Here is a 14925-nt window from a genome sequence, read left to right as displayed (position 1 = left end):
GTTAATACAATAAACCGTCACATTAGGGGAATAACCCTTGCCATAGACAGGTCTTTTGCGACGATTTATTTAAACGTGGCAATATATATATCTATGGTGATGGTTATTTAAATAAAAATACTATTGCAACAGTGTTGCATTCCCTCCTTATATTGCCGCTTCCAAATTTACTAACCCGCCAATTTTTCATGGAAAAGAACTAAGAGACGGAGAGGAAAAAAAGAAAAACTAAAATTAAAGTCCTAACAAAGATACACGGTACCCAAGCCCTAATAAATATAGTTGATCCACCAACAAAGATCCGAAGAAATTCCAACAGGTTTTGTCTCTCTTTTTCTCCCCCTTGCCCTAGCCCCTTTGTACTTTTATTCTACAACAATTTTTTTCATTATTTCGTTGCTCTCTCAGTCTTTACCACTAAGAATATTGAGGTAATAATCATACCCACTTTAAATCAAAAAGGTTAGTACTTTATTATATGAAAATCCTTGATGATTTGTCTTTTGTTTTATTGATGGGAAAATGTATGCGATGAGTTTGCCTTTCTATTTATTGCAAAATTGCAATATTTGGGTTTGCTTTGAATAAGTTTTGGTTGATGGGTTATTAGATTTTTAGGTGGTTTAGTTTGATTTTGGGTTTAGGTAATGATATTTTTTAGGATGAAATTGAATATTCATTGTTGAATGGGTTTATTTTGCTAGTTAACTAAAAGGCAGTATGCACTTATTGAATTCATTCTTGTAAGTCTTCTCTTCCTTTATACTAGGTAAGTTACATTTTTTGTTCTTATTTATTTATTTATTTTGCAAGTGAAAGGCAAATTGCAATAAACCATGGGAATAGCTGCTTTATTTGTCATTGCAATTATATTTCACTTGTAAGATCAGTTGAAGTACAACGCGCAATGTCCAATTTGCTTTTCTTTTATGCTTATAAAGTACTTGTTGGGTCTTTATCAAAGGGAGGAAAAATGAAGGTATTAGATATAAGTGAATTTCTGTTTGCTTTCGATCCATATGAGAAAAATAACTTATCAAAAGAAGAGGAGAAAATGAAGTCCTGCAAAGACCAGTGATTAGGGAGTTAATTGAGAAAAAGTGTAATATGTGACATAAAGGGTGGGTAATTAGTTGTTTTTTAATTAATTTGAATGGTATGATTGAATAGATGCTTTAAAGTAAAATATTCTTCATTGTGTAGTAGGAACTGAAGATAACTCTTTTGGCATCAATTTATGGTAACTCTTCAATAATATAAGAAAGCTAACAGGTTTTATTGCTGAAAGATACATAAAATCCCACCAAGCATTGAAAATATGGATAACTAACTCATTAATCTGTATCTACCAAAATTGCAAAACATAATAATTTAGCTAGATGTACTAAGTATTCTATTTCTTTTGAATTACTTAGTTGCTAGATTTGCTTGTTTCTTATGTATTTTTTTATTCAATGTGTGGGTGATTTTTTTCTCTTACTGCTTTATTGAAAGGTTAAATAGTTTATGGTCTGTTGATTGAAAGTTTTATTTAGAAAGTACATGATAGAACCTTTGTTATGACTCTTTATTTCAGATTATTTAACAGATTATGCAAGTAGGATGACATATGTTATTTTCACCAATGAAATGGTTTCAAAAGTTTAAAAAAATAGTTTTTTTTAGCAAACAGGAAAATATATATATTAAAAGTTACGGAACATGCATTACATGCGATTTGTAGTTAGTGTCACATCGGACACTTTGATTACCTAGGCTTGCTAAAGTATTGCAAGCATCATATAATAAGAGTTTTTCAAAAACACATTATTCTAGTACATCATGTTCTACTAGGATTTTAACATCTTCAGGTGGGGCAACAAAAAACTTTCTTCTTCTTCCTTGCATTGGCAATTCCCATATGTGCTAGCTGGTGAGCTATCCTATTCCCTTGTCGGAATTCCTGCTGGAGGATTACTTGCTTCTGTTGGTGCATTAACGACCTGCATTTTAGAATAGTGTTAGCATATAGATTATTACCTTGTTGTATTAATAGAATTACCTCCGTGGAATTTGTTTCAATTTGAAGTGGAAACATACCCCACTCATGGGCTGTTTTTAATCCTTCTAGTAGAGCTTTGATTTCAGCTTGTAGACAACCGTTTGCATGAGTACATTTATTGTAGCCAACAATCCAGTGGCCTTTAGTATTTCTGATTACCCCACCTACGCCACAAATTTGCATGTCTTTGTGGAAGCTAGCATCAATGTTCAATTTAAACCATTCTATTGGAGGTTTATGCCATAATATGGAGCTTTGGAGATGGTAGCACCTTAGTTTCAGTTAAAAGGCGGAATTCAATAGCTCTATTTCTGATGAGGTCAATGTTTATTGGAAAATTAGTATTATTTTGGTTTTTGTTATTTTATTAATCCAAATATACCAAATTGCAAAAGGGAAGAAAAGATTCTAATTTAACAAATTGTTGTTGAAGGGATAATTAAAAAATTTTAATTGGATTAACCAATGTTCCCCTTCCTCCCTATAAAAAAATTTCCATCCAATGGTTTCCCAAATATGATTGCTTGCATGGCATTTAAGGAAGATATGAGTGATAGATTCATCTATATGGTTTCTACATATAGGGAAATGAGGATCTATTAAGGCCAATTTTTGCGAGATATTGTCTACAAGGAATTCTATTGTGAAGGCATTGCCAGAGAAAAATTTTGATCTTATTTGGCCATGGCAGGATCCAAATCCACTTAAAATTCATATCATTGTTCTAATTAGTGTTGATTAAGGAGTAGCAAGTTTTGGTTGTGAAAATACCTTTTGTATTAACGGACCAGATAGGGATATCATTATTAGGATGTTGTACAAGAATTTTTATTTTTGATATGAAATCTTTGATATCATTAGGAAGATTGAGGGATATATTAGCAAGGTGCCACTTCTTGCCATCAAAAATATTTCTTAGATAGTCATTTTTTGATAAAGGGCCTTCTATAGTATTTCTAAGGCTCCCTAGGTTAGGGATCCAATTGGTCTCCCAAATATTCATGTTAGAATGGTGATGAAGTTGCCAATTGATACCCTTGGAACATATTTCCCGCCCCTTTTGAATACTTTTCCATATGAAAGAAGTATTCCTAGTGTTTTTAGTGTTTGCGGCATTAATGATGAGTTGAGCCCATGGAGTGGTAGGGTTTGTAATGGTCCTCCAAGCAAGATTTGCAAGATTACAAAAGTTTTTGTCTTTAGCTTTATGGAGACCCAGGCCTCCCATGTTTTTTGGTTGACAAACGGTTGACCAATTAATGAGGTGAATTTTTCGTTTCTCATTAGTAGTACCCCATATGAAATCCCTTGTACCTTATCAATTTTTTTGAGGATGTTCATAGGGAGGAGGGTAAATTGCATGTAGTGGTTTGGAATTGAGTTTAGACAGGAATGAGAGAGAGTTGTCCGGCCTGCTATATTCAAGAACTTTATTTTCCAAGCTGTTAGTTTGGCTCTCATTCTGTCAATGATAAATTGATAGTCTTTTGGTCTAGGGTATTTATTAAGGATAGGAAAGCATAGATAAGTACCAAAGGAATCACTCTTTTTAATATTAAGAATATTGGTAATTTCATTAGTAAGATTTGGAGGACAATTTGTGGGGAAGATAATTTTTCACTTGGTGGTGTTAATATTTTGGCCTGAGAGATTACAAAAAAGGTCTAGACCTTTTTTTTACTGTATGGCTTGATTTTAGATTGGCTCTGGCCATTAAGGTAAGGCCGTCGACAAAGAAAAGATGAGAGAAATTGGGAGCTTTTTTTCCTAATGTAATAGGATCCCAGTTTCTAACGTCAACTTGATGGTTTATGTAACGTGACAACATTTCAAGGCAGAGGATGAATATGTAAGGAGATATAGGGTCTCCTTGCTTAATTTCCCGGCTTGGTTGAATAAAGCTAGTAATAGAGCCATTTACTAGAACAACTATAGAGCTTGTTGAGATGCAATATAAGAGAATTTTCTTAAATTTTGCAGGGAATTTGAAATAAGTTAGGGTGTGGTGCACAAATGACCATTCTAAACGCTCAAAGGCTTTTTCAAGGTCGATTTTCAGAAGCATATGACCTTGTTTCCCATTTAACTTATGGATTTTTGAAATAAGCTCTTGTATGATAATAGAATTATCCGAAGCCCTTCTATTTTTTATAAAGCTATCTTGGTAAGGGAAAATAAGTTGGTCAAGGAAAGGTTTAAGTCTATTAGCAGGGATCTTTGTGATGACTTTATAAATAGTGTTGCATAGACCAATGAGTCTAAAAAAATTTATGTTATTTGCATTGGAAATCTTTGGGATAAGACACAAGTAAGTTTTGTTGAGATCATGGGGGATCTCTTGGGTTTCAAAGATGTCATGCACAATTTTGTGACAGAGGGGCCTAGTATATCCCAGTACTTTTTAAAAAAGAACAGGTGTAGACCGTCCGGTCCGGGCGCTTTAAAGGGTTTAAAAGAGAAGATGGCCTTTTTAATCTCAATACTAAGAAGGGGGTTAGGCTATTGAGGTTTAAGGCATTTTGGGAGATATTTTTTAAAGGACTAATTCTGCTAGAATTTTTGTGGGAGGTGGTAAAGATAGAATTAAAGTAGTTGCAAACATGGGAGGTGACTAGATTAGGATCGTTAATCCAATTCCCTGCATCATCTTTGAAGAAATTGATCCTTTTTTCTTCTTTTTCTATTAGTAGCCGAGATGTAGAAGAATTTGGTGTTTGCGTCTCCCTCGTTGAGCCATAAAATTCTTGACATTAGCTTCCAATAATCTTCCTCTATTAGTAGAAGGTCATTGTAGTCCCTTTTAAGGCTAGTTTGTAGGTTTTGGAGGAAAATACTATAAGGGTAATGTTTGGATTTTCCAATGCCTTGAAGCCGGGCTAGTATTTTTCTTTTTTTTCTCATAATATCACCAAAAGCTTGGTGTTTCCAAACCTTGACTTTTTATATAAACAAATTGCTAGCCCTATTATAATCATTATTAGACCAATTTTCTTGGACTAGAGTTTTGAAAGAAGGGTGTTTACACCAGTAGGTTTCAAGTCGAAAGGGAGGCTTATAAAGAACATTATTTTTTGGAATTAATTCTACTAAAATGGGATTGTGATCAAAGTGGGTTTTAGGCAAATGAATAATGGAACTTTTTGGAAAAAGCTTAATCCAATCCTCATTGCCTAATACTTTATCCAATCTTTCCATAATCAAACCCGTATTCTTGTGCCTAAGGTTTGACCAAGTGTACTTACACCCTTTATATCCTAAATCAATTAAATTACAATTATTAATCTTAGACCAAAGATATTTAGCCCTACTATCTTTTATACTATTACCACCAAATTTCTCGTTTGAGCAGAATACATCATTGAAATCTCCTCCTAATAACCAATGTCCATTTTAGCTATTATTAATGCTTTCAATGTTATACCACATCTTATTCCTAAGAAGTATATATGTACTAGCATAGATAGCACTAAACAACCATTTTTGATGAATAGGGATTACCTCAATTGTAGCATAAATCTCCTGATCCCTTCGAACAAAATTCTGAACGGTGACAATTTCATGATTGTATAGGACCACAATCCCACCTACCTGTCCTTCAGCTGGTACTTCTATGAACTCCGTAAAACCATAATCGTCTAGAAGCTCCATGTGATTTCCCATCCTGGTTTCTAATAAGGCTACCATGTAGGGTCTATGTGTGTCCACCATTTCCCTGAAGTTCCTTCTAAAGTTATCATTGTTCCCTCCTCTAATATTCCAAATGATAATGTTAGTAGGTCGATTCATGGAAATATTAAGGTTTTGGTTGGCTGGATTCCCATTCTCCTCACTTACCCTAGAACTAGGTTCTTTCTTAATGATGGAACTAGGATCATGGCTCGATTTCCTATAGTTGGATCATGTGGAGGTCTTATGTCCATCGAGCATTTGTATAATGCTAGAGGGCAACTGAGAACATGCCTCTTCTCTTGCCTTTCCGAAAAGAGAAACACTTTTAGTCCGTCGAGACTTGAGATTTCTAGGACTCTTTCTAAAAGTAGGTTTAGGGGTTCCTCCTCCTCTTGCATTTCTGCCTCTACTTGTTCTGGCATAGGCACTTTATTGTAGGATGGGCAGGGAGGTTGTTGTGGTATCTGAGGCTCCTGTATTGGTTGAGGTTGTTCCCATGGAAGAAAAATAGGGTTCAGTTGAGACAGATTCTCTGGCATGAAGAATGGCATGTCCATTAAAGCATTTTGAGGATAGATTGGATTGAAATGTGGAGGAAGGTTCCACTGGTTCCTCATTGCATGAACCAGCTAGGGGTTCACTGATGGTGCTAAGGGTTGAAGGATGTTGTTGAGCCATGCTTGATTGAGGTGGTTGTTCATGGCCAACCTCATGCCTTCTGTCACTAACTGGGCTAGATACTGAGTGTCGTGGAGGATGATAATCGATTCCTAGCCATTTATCTGGATATTGAACGAGCATGCATGGCCCATCATACCCATCTCCATCCATGACACAGGTTGATAGTTTTGAGCTTGAGGTGGTTGAACATAAATTATTTGAGGGTTTACTGGTTGAGGTTGGAGAGATGGGAGGTTTTCCATGGTGATTCTGGTTTGTCGAAGAATTTAGAGAAGTCTTTGTCTCCTCCTTAGGGATGATGGTAATGTTGGCATTATGATCAGTGTTTAGGTTACTTAATAACTCTAAATCAGGCGTGGGGGAGGAGCTATTAGGTATAAGGGATGGATTGGTTGATAGGTAATGATTGGGGATATCTTTTGCAGGTCGTTTGAGTCCCCAAGGGTGGAGTTTATAGGCTGAGTTCCCAAATCCTTTGCGTGTACTGGATTTTTAGCCATTTGGCTTGGATGTTCTTCTGTCATTGCCATTTGTCTAACATGCTTAGGCCTTTGTGGATAAGCAGATCTTGATGAAAGTTCTTACTTTTGAGATTGTGGTTAGTGGACAGATTGTTACTAATTTGCCCACTAGAAAGGGTAGTATTATTAGTAGTGCTGTGATTTTTAATGGGGGTAGTAGGGTCATTATGGACGTTATTTTGCATGGCCACCTTAACTAATTGATTTGTAGGATTTGTAATAGAAGACACGATTGTGTCCAACATGTCAATATCATTGGTAGTTTGTGACATTTGTTCACTTGCATGTGATTTATTAATAATAATTTTTTGATTATTAATTTCTTTAGTGTTTTTGTTCAAAACCAGGGGCTCTTCAGATAGGATAGAAAAGTTGTTTTTTGTTGTCAATTTATTTTGATCACCAATCAAAAAAGTCGAAGATTGAAGATTGTTAGTGTGTGGTGATGGGGTAGTATTTCTGTGATCTTTTGATTTATATTGTAAGAGTTGAGTGTCTAAATACTTACCGGTGTTGGCATTGAATAACTTGACAGAGATACCTGGGCCATTAGTTTGTTTAATCGGATTTGCAATAGGTTGTTTTTGAGGACCTTTTGCACCTTGATGTCTTCCTTTGGAAAAAGAAATTGTTGTCCATTGTTCTTTTTCCCCATCATTTGTAATTGTTGATAATTCCTTGCTTGTATCTTCATTATTTCTATCTCTATTTTTCTGAATAATAAAGGAGCATTTTTGTGCTATGTGCCCCAATCGTCCACAGTTTTTACAAAGAAAATTTTTACCTTCATAGTGTATTGCTTGTTTGTGGTGGCCAACATAGATGAACGGTTGAACTGGAACTTCCAATAGTAATTCCACACATAATCTTGCATAACGACCTCTCAGAGTTGTTGATGTGCAAACATCAATTTTTAGGAGCCGGCCAATTGCATTACCAATTTTTCTAGAATTTTGCCATCGTAAAATTTTGTAGGTAATTGAGGAAGTCTAATCCATACTGCAGAGTTTGTGACTTTCTCTTGAGTGGCAACAAAGTTTGGTTTCCATCTCGTAATAGAGAGGAAATGTCCGTTAATGAACCAAGGGCCTTGATGCATTACCTTGTCCATATTCCTTTTTCTTGAATTTGATTATGTAGTAGTCTACTCCAAGGTCAATCAACTGGAAATCTTCAGTTGGTTTCCATAGTTCTTGAATTTTTCTCTTTAGATAGTGGTGTAACATACGCTTGCCCACTAGCTTTACTATGATTAAATTTTTCCATGGCTCATAGATTTGTACCTTCTCCTCATCAGAGAGTGTTATGAATTTGATACCCTTTGAGGTCGTTAAGGTTGGTTGATCAACTACTTGATCTTCTGAGTCCATCATTGGGGGATATACATCTTGATGATTTTTAATAGTGGTGAAGAGTAAAGGGTTCGAAGTGGTAAGCATATCTTTGAAGCTAGGTTTGATCATGCTTTGATCAATATCTGGGGGTTTGGGAGGTATTGTGTGTTGTTGTTGTTCATAGGGTTGGGAATCCATTTCCCAGAGAGGAATTATGATGCCGTTTGTGAATCCGTTTTCAAGTATAGTTCATGAGTAAGTAAACTATATGAGCTTTAGCTCACCTGATAACAGATGGAAAAAATTATTTTCCTCTCTTATAAGTAAGTCTCTTTATTTGCATTTTTGTTGCTTTCTGTCAATATGTATATTTTTTTCCTAAGTCATAAAAGTGGGTAACAAACGAGATAGATAGATTTTGGTAATTAAACCTTATTCGTTGTTAGGGCACCACTCTTTTCCTTTTATCTAATACAACTATGGAAACATCGGAAGAGGAGGATGAGTATGATGATACTGATTGGGATTGGATGGAGGCTGATGATTGATGAAGGATCTTCTAAACTTCTTTAAATATATACTCGTCATTATTTTGTAGCGAGTAATAATGCCATTCCTTAGAAATATTATGTGACTATTTTTCTTGTTTATATGTTTTTAGTCCTTTTGCATTTGTTTTTTTCTTAGAGTTTTATTCTGAATTGCTTCAATTTTACAGATTATATACCAACAAGTGTTACTAATTGTAGATTACAATCCAAGTAAGTTGCATAAAGTTTATCTTTCAAGTAAGTGGCACAAAATTGTTTCAAGTACTTATTATTGATATAATGCGTCATGCTTTTTCTTCCTTTTTTTTGGTAATGTTCAGTGCCATTATTGCGTTGTCTACCTGATGCTTCAACTAACCTTCTTCTAACATGATTACCTTTGATTGTCTTAAACATGCACAGATTTAGATAGTATGGGTCAAGAAGGGTCTTCAAGAAAAAATAAAAAAGGAAAAAGCCTGTCATAAGTTCAAGTTGGAAGTTTATCATGTTTGGCAAAAAAAAAAAAGAATGTCATTGACAACAAAAGAAACTGTTCAAGCTATACGGTCAGAGAAAGAGCATCTGCTAAAATTAATTGAAGAACAACCAACAATAGGACCACGATCTGAAGCAAATGAACGACATGTTGAGGAGCAATCTGTAGAGGAGCAAATTGTAGATGAGCAGATGCAAATAGATTCTACCACTCCTACAGCTAATGAACAATCTGAAGAACAAGGCAAGACCACATAACTTAGAATCTTACTGAATTCATCCATGACCTCTGATTTTTTGTATTTTATTGTAGCTTCTGGTCCTGCGACTCAAAAAAGAAAGAGAGGCAGGACACAAATGCGTAGTGTCCATGGCCGAAAGATGCGTAATGTGATCACACTTAACAATCTCAATCAGCCCATTGGTCCTACTAAAAAAGATGTAAGAGAGTTTGGTAGCTTCCTCGGTACATTGGCAAGGACTACAACCCATTGCCCACTGGATATATTGGACTGGAGGAAAATGGACACAAAAGATGATTTATGGACATCTACCAAGGTTTGAAGTTCTGATCCAAATGTTCATTTACTTGTTAAAAGTATGTTACAATTTTCGCTAATCAAAGAAATCAAATTGTAGTCGAAGTATGATATTCCAGATGCTACAAAAACATGGACTTTATATTCAATTGGAAATGCTTGGAGAAGGCATAAAAGTCAACTGAAGAAAGATCATTATGATGCCTATCAAAATGATGATGTTCGAATGACAAAAAGACCTGATTATATACCAGAATATCAGTTTAAAGAACTCCTGAAATATTGGAGTTTTGATAAACTACAGGTAAATATAAACCATGGTCTTGACAATAGTCTCCACAATTTGTTAATACTGGAGAACTCTAATTGCGTTACAAAATAATTTTCTTCAGTAGGTAACACTGTAGGATATTTCATATGAATTTAAATTTGTGTTGTCCTAAATAGTATTGTCGTATAGTTCTGGAAACTTCTATTTAGGAGCAGACAATTACACCAATACTTGAATTGGGCAATTTATTTATATTTTACACCATCTGGTGCTGAATTTTCAGTTCTGTTTTATGTGAAATGTGGTGTTAGTGCGCTACATATTTTCTTTTTATTTTCTAACTGAATTTAACTCTCCATAACTAACTTAATATGGGGCTGGCTTATGTTCCAATCTTTCTCTTGGATCATTATCAGTAACTTAATTTATTGTTGGTTTCATTTTATGTCGAATACATAGATAATTCGTCTATTAGTCTAAATACTGAATGGTTATGACTTGAAGTAAATATTATAATGTATAGATATCATGCTAATAGGATTATCATGTTGTCACCAGTAATGTTTTGAGCATAATCGATACATGAATGATACATTGCCCCTTTCTTCTGTCTGGATTAATCTGCTTTAGATAATTTTGGTTTGTCTTTGAGATATATTTGGTTCTTAAAAGATCAAAAATTAGGCAGTGTTAATATATATGATCTGAATCATAACCATGTATATGTTAAAATATTCTATTGTAATGCTTTACTGAAGTCATACCTTGAGAGTATATTCTAATATCTGTGTATAATGGACATGTCCAGACTTGTAGAAACCATTAGGAACTCTTTTTCATCTTCTTTAATTGGTTGTTGGATAAAGATCATGACAATAGGAAAGATTCTTACTATGTTTAGATGATTGAATTAATAAGACTGTGATAGCGGTTAGTGTTCGAACTGAGCAAGTGAGCAACTAGTTTCCTTTCACAATTAGCTTCTGTTTTCTCCATTATTGCACTTGTTTATACCTGTGAAACACACAAGTATGTCGTATAAATTTATGTCATCTATATATAATCTAATCAAATCTGATTAAGAACTTAGAGGCAATGTCTATATATAGGACTTTAAAAGGGGGCTTTCATTTTTTCCTAAAGTAGCAAACCTGCTAAAGATACTTTGTTTCCTCTAAACCCTACAGGTCCTCTTGATGAAGTTGTAAAAAAATGTACTTTGTTTTATGAACATATTGTCTTTTTTTCTTCTGTTTTTTTTTCTTTTCAAAATGCTACTAATTGTGTTGTTTAGATATATTGTATTGACTCATTTTGTTTGCATAAATCATCCAAAATTAACAAGGAGAATCGGAAAAAGTTGAAGGATCCACACACTGTTGGTAAAACAAGTTTTCTTGTAATTCGCAATGAATTGGTGTGTACTCTTATTTATTATTATATCTAAACTTGTGTTTCTTAAAGATCTCTTATATCCATTTTCATGCGACTAGGAAAAAACTAAGGAATCTGTCTCACTTAAAGACATTTTTGTGGCCACAAGAGCAAGAAAACCTGGGCGTTTGTACAAGGACTTAGACGAAAATACAACTACTAAAATTGTACGAATATTTATTTGCAAGTTTTAGATGAGATCATTTTTTTATTCTTCTTCCTTATTCTTTTTTACTTTAATTCTTTTGTTGAATTTACTTTGTTAGGCTGAAATGGAAAAAAATTAAAACACAACAAAGTGTAGATGGCAATCAATCTGTTGATGTGTTTTCATCTGTCATGGGTCCTGAATATCCGGGACGTTTAAGATTATATGGACGTGGAGTTACAAAGACTACTTTGAAAGGAAAAGCGGGCCATTCCGAGCCGACTTCAAACACCACAAATGATACGGTGCAAGAAATACAAGAAAGGATTCGAAAAATGGAGGAACAAAAAAGAACTATGCGACAAGAAATTACTACAGATGTAATTGCTCAACTTCAACAAGCAGGATTAATTAATCCAAACATACTAGCAACATTGACTGTTTTGTCACTAGGAGAAGCTACCTCTGCACAAGCTGCTAACCAACTGATCCGTCGACCTTCTACGGGTAGCAAAAATCAAGGTTAGTATCACTTTATTCCTAGGTTAAAATTCATATTTTAGCAACTGTAAAGCTGCTGTTTTTTTAAGTTAAAAACTATTGATTTTTGTAATAAAATCTGCTCTTTTTCTGCGTTTCTTCCATTCATGAAATCATGCTGACATGAAGCATTATAGAACCATTAATATTTCTGCAGATAGTGTTTAGTATAAACTTTATTAGTATATTTTAATGCTCTCATCTTTGAGCTTTAAAATGGTTGGAGCTGACCACGGTCAACATTGTTGGTAAATGACTTTGGATCGGTGTTTTGACAATTTTGACAAGTTGGTATGATGATTTAGACTTGTACGCAAGTTTGATTGGGGTACCGAGTAACCCGAGGCCGTTTCGGCGCTTATTGTAAAAGTTAAAAATTAGAACTTAAGTACTTTAAAATCTGTGAGTTTTGATGGTTGATTCAAGATTATTGATGTTATTTAAGTTTTTTGAGCTTTTGTATGAGGTTTTTATACTTGTATAAATTTTTGGATTGGGGCCCATGGGGTTCAAGTGTTTCGGATTGATTTCAGATTTTTTTGGGCAAGAAGTGTTATTGATGGTACTGCATATATCGCACCTATGATGGGTAGTCGTGCAGGTGTGTCACGATCCGGAATTCCCTCCCTCAGGAGTCGTGATGACGCCTACTAATGTGAGCTAGACAAACCGACTATTTGAACAAATTATCTTTTAATATTCTTTAACAATTATGAAGCAATAACGTGTAGACGACAGAATTTACAATAAGCGGAAGAAATGCAATAAATTATCCGAATATATATCCAATACAACTTCTTGAGCATCGACTACCCAGAACTGGTATCACAGTTTCACAAACGGTCTAAGAATACTGCATACAAAGTCTGAAAGATAAAGGTTACATTATTTGTGAAATAAGTAAAGGAAACAGGATAAAGGAAAGATAGGAGGTGACGCCAAGGCCCGTGGACGTCAGCAGGACTACCTCTGGTCACCTGTGTGGACTAAAGACAACACCCTTACTGCGGTCCAAAATCTACAGCACTGGGATCTGTACAAAAGAGTGCAAAGTATAGTATCAGCACAACCGACCCCATGTGCTGGTAAGTGCCTAGCCTAACCTCGGCAAAGTAGTGACGAGGCTAGGACCAGACTACCAAATAAACCTGTGCAGTTAAATCATATACAGCGGAAATAGAAGCAGATAATTACAATTAAAATTGGGCGGGGCAAACATGTTGCGGGGAGGAACGGGTAACAACAGAACGATAGTAGAGAAACATAAGGAATGCCATAAATCAATTACCAGTAAAAATAAAGAAATAGAAGAAACAAGCACACATGTAATACCGTTGCAGGTGTGCAACCCGATCTCATGTCATATATTACCATTGTAGGTGTGAAACCCGCTCCCATTTCGCATATTACCGTTGCAGACGTGCAACCCGCTCCCATTTCACATATTACCGTTACAGGCGTGCAACCCACTCTCATTTCACATATTAATGTTGCAGACATACAACCCGATCCCATTTCACAGATTATCATTATAGGCGTGCAACCCGCTCCCATTTCTTTTATTACCGTTGCAGGCATGCAACCCGCTCCCATATCACATATTGTCGTTGCAGGCATGCAACCTGCTCCCATTTCTTTTATTACCATTGCAGGCGTGCAACCCGCTCCTATTTCTTTTATCAATTCCAATAAAAAAAAGGGTCACGACAAGGGATCAATAATATCAAAACAAACATCCCGGTAAGGGAACAATAATATGACAATAATATCCCGGCAAGGGAACAATAATGATAATAACATCCCGACAAGGGAACAATAATGATAATCCTCATACGAAGCGCAATAAACCACAACGAAGTCATAACAATTACAATACAAGACTCACGGGCATGCTTGACACCGACGTATAGATACTCGTCACCATGATTATACGTCGTACTCCACAATTAACACAAAGCAAATAACACACGACTCATAATCCCTCAAGCTAAGGTTAGACCAAACATTTACCTCGATGCCACGGACACAATTCAAGTTTCAGTTATCGCTTTACCTCTTGATTCTCCCACCAATTCTCTCGTATCTAGCCATAGATTACGTAATTACGTCAATAAATGCTATATGAATCAATTCTAATGCATGAAAATAAGTTTTTAAAGTTTTACCCAAAACTCAAAAATCACCCTCGGGCCCTCATGGTCAAAACCCGAGGTTCAAATCAAAACTCGATTACACATTCCCCCACGAACCAAAATATATGATTTGTTTTGAAATCGGACCTCAAATCGAGGTCCAAATCCCAAAAATTTGAAACACCAAGGTTCTACCCAAAACACCCAATTTCCCCCATGAAAACCATTGATTTTGAGTTAAAATCATGTGAAAAGATGTTAAGGAGACAAGAAAACTAGTTAGAAATCACTTACAATCGATTTGGAGAAGAAGTTGCAATTGAAAAATCGCTCTAGGGTGTTTTGGTTTTGAAAGAGTGTGAAAAATGGTTGAAATGCGTCTAAGCTATGAATTTACAGGTCTCTGATGTTGCAATTGCGACCAGGGTTCGCAATTGCGAATCCTTCAGAATTCTGAGACATTTCGCAATTGCGAACAAAATGTCGCACTTGCGACCCAGTCTATTTTCCGGTCTTCTTCGCATTTGCGATAGACCTCTCGCAAATGCGAAGTCGCATTTGTGATACAGGAGTCGCATTTGCGACTA

General features: G+C 35.4%; 1 protein-coding gene across 9 annotated transcripts; it reads left to right on the top strand.

Moving 5' to 3' along the window:
- Positions 1-271: 271 nt before the first annotated feature.
- Positions 272-12303, top strand: LOC104215834 (uncharacterized). 9 transcript variants are annotated; one of them, XM_070168365.1, is made up of 7 exons: positions 272-319; positions 8965-9007; positions 9200-9518; positions 9588-9832; positions 9914-10117; positions 11578-11685; positions 11785-12303. In XM_070168365.1, exons 3-7 carry the CDS (start codon positions 9308-9310, stop codon positions 11803-11805), a joined length of 789 nt encoding a protein of 262 aa, XP_070024466.1. In that variant the 5' UTR covers positions 272-319; positions 8965-9007; positions 9200-9307; the 3' UTR covers positions 11806-12303. The 9 variants fall into 9 exon arrangements, with proteins under 9 accessions (XP_070024466.1, XP_070024468.1, XP_070024464.1 ...); XM_070168363.1 differs by having other exon boundaries at positions 303-431; XM_070168362.1 differs by having other exon boundaries at positions 303-431; positions 8965-9034.
- Positions 12304-14925: the final 2622 nt, after the last annotated feature.

Source organism: Nicotiana sylvestris, chromosome 2, assembly GCF_000393655.2.
Source record: "Nicotiana sylvestris chromosome 2, ASM39365v2, whole genome shotgun sequence".
Classification (NCBI taxonomy): domain Eukaryota; kingdom Viridiplantae; phylum Streptophyta; class Magnoliopsida; order Solanales; family Solanaceae; genus Nicotiana; species Nicotiana sylvestris.
Note: the sequence above shows the minus strand (reverse complement) of the source record. Positions and strands in the feature narration are given on the sequence as shown.